We start from the raw sequence: 8,681 nt of genomic DNA, 5'->3' as shown, positions 1-8,681 counted from the left end.
AGTAAAAATTTAGAACATAAAAAGTGTTCTTACATAAGAAAATTCCCACATAAGAAAAATTCTTACGAGAGTCTCCCCTTATGTATATATATATATATATGTGTGTGTGTGTGTGTGTGTGTGTAATGTTGTCTTTTTAATATATAAATGTTGCCGTAGATGGCAACATAGATTTTAATGTTACATTTGCAAACAATAGTTTTGTTATTGTTATCTTTTCATGCAACAAGTATTATGTTTGTTGTCTTAAATAAGAAAAAGGTAACACTTTAAACGAATGTTGCCTTATATAGTGTAGAGCAACGTTTTTTTTTTTTTTTTTTTTTTTTTTCCTGTTACTTTAGTTCAATGTAACGAATAAATATTGTTGCGTTAGATTATTAAGAGTAATATTTCTATAAGTGTTGCAATCTTAAATGTTGCCTATTCTCATTTTTTTTGTAGTGCTCCTACAATCACCAAACACAACAAATTTTTAATGTCTTACACTAACGCTCTGTTTTCTACAAAATCCTAACCACAACAGATCTAATCAGCTAACACGCCCTAAATCAAACATTCACCAAACATATAAACCATTTTCTAACACACCAAACATCTAGTTTCAAGACATAGTCGCATAATTGAAGCAGACAATTGCAAAAAAAAATAAAAAATGAAACCCTAAAACCTAAATATACCTATTCGAAAAATTTAAGAATTTCGAAAAAAAAAAACCACACAACACTTTAAGTTAAGGATGCATACCTTAGTAATCTTCAACATTGGCGTGCAAATTACCACTTTTGGAAGCCCCCAAATGAGAAGAATATTCAAGGAAGCTGAGAGAATTTCAGAAGATGAATAGAGGAATAAATGAGAAAATGGCGCCTAAATTAGAATAATTAAACCCTAGAGATTCCAAACGCTGCGTTTCATTATTAGCCACTCATTTACAGAGCCTGTAGAACAAGAACCCACTCCCCAAGGAACATGTGTAACGATCCAGTGCGCCGCAATCAAATCAACAGTAGACCTCATTATGAGGGGACTGAGTTTTTTCGTTTCCCAGAGTCTTTTTTTGTAGGGTATCACATGTTAACTAAGGGGACTCAATTTTTAACTCACCTTTGGTTATCTTTTGGGAAAAATGTCTTTGAGGTCCATAAAGGTGAAAAAAAAAAACATAGAGGTCTCAAAAGGTGAAAAATGGAAAAAGATGGATCCTACTTTTGTACTTAACTTGAATAATGGGGTTAACTTTTTTTTTTGTTTTCACTTATTTTCTTCACCTTTTGGGCCCTCGGCCAATTTTTCCAGCCAACTAACCATATAATTCCCTTAAAAGTCTCTATATTCAAGACTGACATTACTGTTATTGTTATAAACGTCGTATCATTGGTTTACTGTTCGAATCCTGTATTTGTTTAGATTGAAAGGTATCGTCGTGAATTATGAATCACATGTGTTTGATGGAGGTGATGATGAATCTTTGAGGTATGTTTAGCTAGAAGTGTCAAACCCTACACTTTAAGGTTAACCATGTCCTTATCTTTTCCTTTTCTAATGCATTCTATGATGTGCTGGTGAAAGAAAAAAAAGGATCCACCATTGTCGTTGAGAAGGATTCGCCATTATCATTGAAGAAAGAAGATAAGAAAGACGGGGCGAAAAAGAATGAAGAAAGACAACACAAACGAAGTTTAATTTTTTAACGACTTGCTACGATTACTTGCATTCATAGTAATTAAGCAGTGACCATTACAATTATTAGCTGAAAATTGAATATTGTTTTTCTTATTTACAATAAGACCAATCGATTGACAACACTTCATCGATCTAATACATGAATCAAAGCTTGCTCACTTCGTATACTTCACCCACAAAAGCCACAATGAACATCGATTATTATGTTGACTAGAGATATACCACCAACACTCCACACCAAATGCACCATTTTATTTGCGCATTTCCAATCCTTATGGTTTATACACATATGAACCATTTTCAAAATTCACTCTAAAAACGAGTAGAGAGAAAACTCATATACACACCACCGTATATATATACAGTCGTGTATCGCTTGCAACCGAAGCAGTAAACGAATATTGTGGGATTTGATTTGGTAGGCGTCAAAAAATGACAATGTGGAGGTCCTCTTCCACTCTACGTGCTTACGTCACTCGCAAACTTACATCTCCGGTCATACGCCGGCGCAATTCTCCGGCGCATTTTTCCGGCGTCGGGTTTCATTCTTATTCTCCTTTGATGTCGCCGACTTTCTTCTCTCCAACTGCCGTGTTGTCGTCGTCTAATAGCATTTTCCGACCCAACAATGGACTCAATTCTGATAAGGTTACCTCTTTCTCTTTCATTTGACTTCAATTTGAACTGGGGTTGTTTGAATCTGTTTATGTTTTGTTGAATTCTGGTTTTTTGAATAATGGGTGTTTCATGTTTGTTGAATTGATCAAAGTTGTGTTATTAGTGTTTGATGTTATGATTGGATGTGTTTAATCGAATTGATTAATTGTATGTTGTGATTGTGGTTCTTTTGAATTTGTTTGAGCTAAATTATAGTGGGTTTGTTGAAAATCCTGGGTTTTGAAGAGAATCAAACAAAATCGGTGCAATTCGAAACGTTTAGTTCATTGGCTTTGATATTGTCTGTTGAATGGTTTTGATCATGTGATGCAGAACCATAATGCTGACATTTTTGAATTGTAAGCTTCGAAATAAGGTGTAGTATTTGGTTTCAGTTGAATGTAGACATGTTGTGTGAGGGTGGTACATAGCTGCTCTTTATTTATTAATTTTGTCAAAAATTGGAATGTAGTGGGTTTTTTTAGACCCTTCATTTGTTGTTGGAGACTTGGAGCAACCCTTTTTGGTTCAATATTAGTTAAGGAAAGGAAAAGAAAGAGAAGGGATTGTAAAAATGTAAACCATAAAAATTCAAACCTGCAATACATAATTAAAGAGGTAGAAAAAATACGGAAACAATGATTTTTATTGATAGTTTGTGTGTTGCAACTCTCGTAGATATCTTGATTCCTCTCTCCAAAGGGTTAGGGTTTTGTATTTGTTTGTAATACGGGGCCTTGTCGGCTTAATCCATACTATGTACCTACAATATTTGGTAGTAGGGAGGAGATGGAATCTTTGTGACTTGTTCCATCTGAGCCTCCTTAAACCTTATAAACGACCCTTTTTATATAGAGATTCGTATAGTACTTAACAAGATAATAATCAAATATTCTACGAGATCTTGAAGATAAATATCTTATATTTATTGATATATCTAACGCCTAATGTTAACAAAATTTCGGTGTCAACAAATGCCCCCTCGAGACCTGTTGTGGAGATTTGACATTGGATGCAACTTGGTCTCGAAATTTTCCCGTAGAATTTGAAAGCAAATTTGGCATGCCCCATTAAATCTACGAGTTTTGAAATTTTGGAGAGCTGAGATGAAGAGCGAAAATTGTCCCACCGAGTGTGCCAATTTGTAAACCATAAAAATTCAAACCGGCAATACATAATTAAAGAGGTAGAAAAAATACGGAAACAATTATTTTTATTGATAGTTTGTGTGTTGCAACTCTCGTAGATCTCTTGATTCCTCTCTCCAAAGGTTTAGGGTTTTGTATTTGTTTGTAGTACGGGGCCTTGTCGGCTTAATCCATACTATGTACCTACAATGTTCGGTAGTAGGGAGGAGATGAAGTCTTTGTGACTAGTTCCATCAGAGCCTCCTCAAACCCTATAGACGACCCTCTTTATATAGAGATTCGTATAGTAGTCAACAAGATAATAATCAAATATTCTACGAGATCTTGAAGATAAGTATCTTATATTTATTGATATTATCTCCTAATTTAGATATATCTGACACCTAATAATTAACAAAATTTCGGTGTCAAAAGGGATAGAGAAAATACTTTATTTTCCAGTATTTAGTCTTAGAAAGGAAATCGAAGGGAAGACAAAGAAATTAAGAAACTTTTTTTATTTTTCTTTGTCCTCTCAAATTCCTCCAATTTGGGAGGAAAGAAAAGTGAAAGAAAATTATGTAGAGAGGCTTTCCTTCCACTTTTTTTCCTTTCATACCAATTTCCATATCTTATGTCATACCAAACATGGGTTACTAATAAGGATCATTTTCTTTTCTTGCCAAATCCCTTCAACCACTTACTTGGGGATGGGTGGGGGAGTGTTTGGAATAGTGGTAATAATCAGGATATATTCGGGATTTAGGGACAAATGATAGTTTTCTGCTACTGTGATTTGTAACTCTCTGTCTTATTCCTGTTTTTATTTCATGTCTGGAATGTGTTCAGTGACATTGCAACTATATCCATTAAGCTATTTAGGAAAGCAAAACATCCGTATTACTTTATTTAGGAATAGTAACCACCATCATTATGTTTGAATTGGAGGCCAGGGTTGACAATGTGTTATGGTTATGGATACTTATTGTTGATCCAATTTTGTATCTTGCTTGCTTGTCTTTGATGTTTAAAAAGACACCAATAGAGGAGTTGTGGTGCATTTTTAATGTTTTTATGTATCTTAAGAGCTTTTTGTATGATACTTGTCCTTTTGTAGACTATTGGAGACTTTTACACCCCCCCCCCCAAATAACACCTCCTTTCTCAATTGATGGTTCTATCTCTGTTTGTGAGGCTTTAACTAATGTTAAATCAACGAAGCAAAGGAAATTATATGTCAATGTTGACTGTTTCTTCTTCTTCTTTTTTTTTTTTTTTAACAGTTTTTAGTTTCTAATTCAGAGTTTCTTTGCAGAGGATAAACCTTAAGGGGTATGCATTATTGTCGACTTCACCCGGTGATGTAAATGGAGCTAAGCAGGTCATCAAGCAAAACATTAGCCGGGAAGCAAAAGTTGATCAAGTTCCAGATATGAAAATGTTAACCACCTTAGCTAAGTACTTATGGTCAAAGGATAACCTTGAATTTCGTCTCAGGGTCATAGCAGCCTTAGGATTCCTAGTTGGTGCTAAGGTGTGCTTCTATTTATTACTTTCTGTTCCAGCACCCAATCTCTTGTTATTTTACACTTAAGTGTGTCGGGCATATCAAGGCTAGAAAATCAGTGGGCTTGACAATTGTTTTTAATGGATGGCATGTGATACTTGAAATCTATAAAATATAATAGTTGGGCATGTCGCATGTGCCTTTTTTTTTTTAATTATTTTTTCCCTTTTTTAAATAAAGAAGCATCACCTGATATTTGTGTCGTCTATAAGGTAGTCATGGAATCGTGGGTGTTTTCACCAAAAAAAAAAAAAAAAATTGTGAAAAAAAAATATTCACATCCATGTTAAGGAAATGTACAATGAATCAAAGCCTTTCTAGTGAAAATTAAATTGACATTCGCTAAAAGAGATTTTGGTTGCTTCTGTTTCTATTTCAGGTTTTGAATGTTCAGGTGCCTTTCTTGTTTAAACTTGCGGTTGATTGGCTTACAACTGCTACTGGAAATGCCAACACTCTTGCTTCCTTCACAGCTGGCAATTCATATATGCTTGCTTTTTTTGTTAGTCCAGCTGCTGTTTTAATTGGTTATGGGATTGCACGTACTGGTGCTTCGGCATTTAATGGTACTTAATCATGCAATATTTTTGAGGCCTGTCAATTTCATAGCATATTAATATGTATCTTGGTCTAATGGTTTTTATTTTTCAATACAACTTAATCTTGAGGGTATATCTTAATACTTAAAACTTGCATACGCAGAATTACGCACTGCTGTTTTTTCCAAGGTAGCTCTGCGGACTATTCGTTCCTTATCACGGAAGGTAACTTCTTTTTTCTTCACTTTACTACTTGGGCATTATTTGTGTCTGCTGTTAAGCTAATTGGAAAAGACATGTTTGCTAGTACATTTCATTTTGGATCTGGCACAGTTTCGGGATGAGTATGACAATTTACACTTGGACATAGTCACCCATTTTAACCGACATCTAAAGAGGGAAGAGGGGAGGTGGGGGATGGGGGAGGGAGATTAAGGTTATTATTGTTCTTTAAGATCTATGTAAAGTGCAAAAACTTGGAGGTTTTATAAACCTAGTGCACTAGGGTTTGGTGAGAATTTTTAAAGATTTGTCAGTTGAATTTAAAATCCTCCATAAGTAACATGTAGACATTGGTGCTTTTGTCCGACGAGGAAAGATTAGTGGTGCATCTTTTCTGGTTTCCATATCCTGTTGTGGATTTTGATTGACAAGAATTATCAGATATTTGTTGTTACAATTGTGGTATGATTTTCCAGTTATTTCGTTAGTAGAAAATAGAAATATTGTAGTTTATGGTGTTATATCTAATAGAATATAGTTAGCAAATGGTGAAAAGAGAAAGAAAAGATCACATAACAAAGTTTTGAACAATGCAAATCTATGTTACTCTGACATACATCTGAGCACTGTTACTCCGAGGTCTCCAACACCTTCCTTAGCCACGGGTGTCGCGTGTCGACACGACACGATGCGCGACACAACCCTTGACATGGCTCCGGGAAAGTGTCGACTTAGGGATAAAAAAAAGTGTATGAAATAGGTGTCAATACGGCCGTGAGTCGGTAGAATTTTAGTGGTAAACTCCATTGTTTCTGGCGTGTAGCAGCTACATAATAGGGAAATAGAGAGTGAAAGAGGCAAATAAGCCAGAAAATGAAAGAGCATGTAGATTAATTAAGGGAAAAGATATTTCATTATTTGCATAAAAAAGGAGTACATAAAAGGCCTTTAAATATGCTTAATAAAATATTAACTGAACATAAAAATAGGAGTACTGAAAGGAAGTGGGATACACCATGACTCCTTAACAAATGTACCTAGACAAAATATACTAATTTATTCATAAGACTAAGGGGCCGTTTGGTTCGCACAAGGGAAACATAATGGAATCAACAAAGGGAAAGGAGGAGAAAGGAAAGCTAATCCCTCATTTTTGTATTATTGTTTGTTTCACATAAACAAAGGGAATCACATTTACAACCACCACTACCCTCCTCCTTCTACAACCACCTAGCCACCACTACCCCTTAAATCTGCCATTCACTTACCACCACCACCCTCCTCATGACCTACCTCCGTTTCCCACCCTTTTCGCTGCTCTTCTGCCGTCGTTGATGCCCTCTTCACTCTCAATTTTTTTTTAAAATTTTTTTGTATTAGATCTAGTTGCTTGGTTTTCATGGTGGATTTGGAGGTTTGGAGATATGGGTGGTGTTTGTGACGAATTGGGTGAGGTGGCTTTACACAGAAGGTGGGTTTAGGTCAAATTTGGGAGATTTCGGTGGGTGTTTTTGGGGAGGTGGTTTTCAGGGAGGGTGCGTGGGTTTTTTCGAGTGGGTTCAGGGTGATTTGGGTGGGCGGTGATGTTAGTGAAGTTGGGTCGGTTGATGGTAGTGGTGTTGTCGATTGGGCGGTGGTTTTTAGGGTTTTTGCGGGGAGTGGGGAAGTTTTTCGGGGGAGGAGAGCTCCGACAATGGGCAGGGAAGATCCGGCGAGGGATGGTGGAGGTGCGGCGATGGTGGCTGGGTGGTGGGATAGGGTAGGATGGTGGTGGTTGGTTTGGATATGGTGGTGTTGTGGTGGCTAAGGAAAGGGAATGGAAAAGTCTAGGGGGGGTGGGGAATGAAGTTGGAGGGATTTGGGGTAATGGAGAGGGTAAAGGGAATGAAAGAAAGTGCCAAACAAACAACAACAAAGGGAATCTTGATTCCCATTCCCTTTGTTGAATACCCCAAACCAAACGCATCCTAAGTAAACTACAGAGGTACTGCATCTAAGAAATAGGAATAAAACGTAACTACTTTGACTTAGTACTAGCTACTTTGAAGGACGGATTTCAACACTCTCCCTTCCTTCAAAGTTTGTCACTCCCATTTGTAACCTGAAATAATCATGCTTAGCTTGCGGAAGCGGTTTTGTAAAGACATCGGCAACCTGCTTGTTTGTCCCACAATGCTTCAAGACAATAGTATCAACAACAACCAAGTCTCGAATGAAATGATAACGAATATCGATATGCTTTGTTCTGTTGTGAAACGCTGGATTTTTTGTAGGGTTGAACGTTCGGTTTTCTATTTGGTTTTTTGCCCAAATCGAAACCGAACCACTATATTTCGGTTTCTTGATTTTGCAAACCACACCGCACCACTTTAGGTTTGAAACCGAACCAAATCAAACAACCTAAATTTCGGTTTTCTTAAAAAAAACCAAGCCGCACCGAATTTTCCTATCAAGTAACATAAACATCAAAATTGGCAAAAAAAAAAAAGGGAACCAAACCACACCAATCAAAACCGAACCAAACCACACCAATCAAAACCAAACCAAACAAAACCAAACCAAACCAATCCATACGAACATAATTAAGCAAGTTTTAATCTTATTTCACCACCCCTAACCCAGATCCGCACCCACCACAACCCACCTTATTTCACCACCCTTCATCCCTTCCACCCAAACCCTAACCCTTTAATTATTACCAAAAATCGTTTCTGCTTAGTGCTGCAATTATGCTATTTCAGCCACAAAAACTTATAGTTCCCTTTTTACAAGAATAATTTTAATCGAAGCCAAAAAGAAGAAAAGAGAAGATGACGGAAACTTACTACTCCAAGCACTATAGTTGGGGAATTAGTGATTAATAATGTTCAAGCTTTATATTTA

General features: G+C 36.4%; 1 protein-coding gene across 1 annotated transcript in view; it reads left to right on the top strand.

Annotated features, from left to right (window-relative positions):
* The first annotated feature begins 1,991 nt into the window (after positions 1–1,991).
* Positions 1,992–8,681, top strand: part of LOC110716773 (ABC transporter B family member 25, mitochondrial-like) — a 28,881-nt gene continuing 22,191 nt past the window's right edge. The window contains exons 1-4 of the mRNA XM_021895405.1: positions 1,992–2,334; positions 4,786–5,004; positions 5,417–5,603; positions 5,740–5,801. Coding sequence (XP_021751097.1) covers positions 2,119–2,334; positions 4,786–5,004; positions 5,417–5,603; positions 5,740–5,801 — 684 coding nt within the window. The 5' untranslated portion in view covers positions 1,992–2,118. The remainder of the gene's footprint in view (positions 2,335–4,785; positions 5,005–5,416; positions 5,604–5,739; positions 5,802–8,681) is intronic.

Source organism: Chenopodium quinoa, unplaced genomic scaffold (assembly GCF_001683475.1).
Source record: "Chenopodium quinoa cultivar QQ74 unplaced genomic scaffold, ASM168347v1, whole genome shotgun sequence".
Lineage (NCBI taxonomy): Eukaryota > Viridiplantae > Streptophyta > Magnoliopsida > Caryophyllales > Amaranthaceae > Chenopodium > Chenopodium quinoa.
The sequence above is the reverse complement of the archived record's forward strand: the minus strand, read 5'-3'. Positions and strand labels throughout refer to the sequence as shown.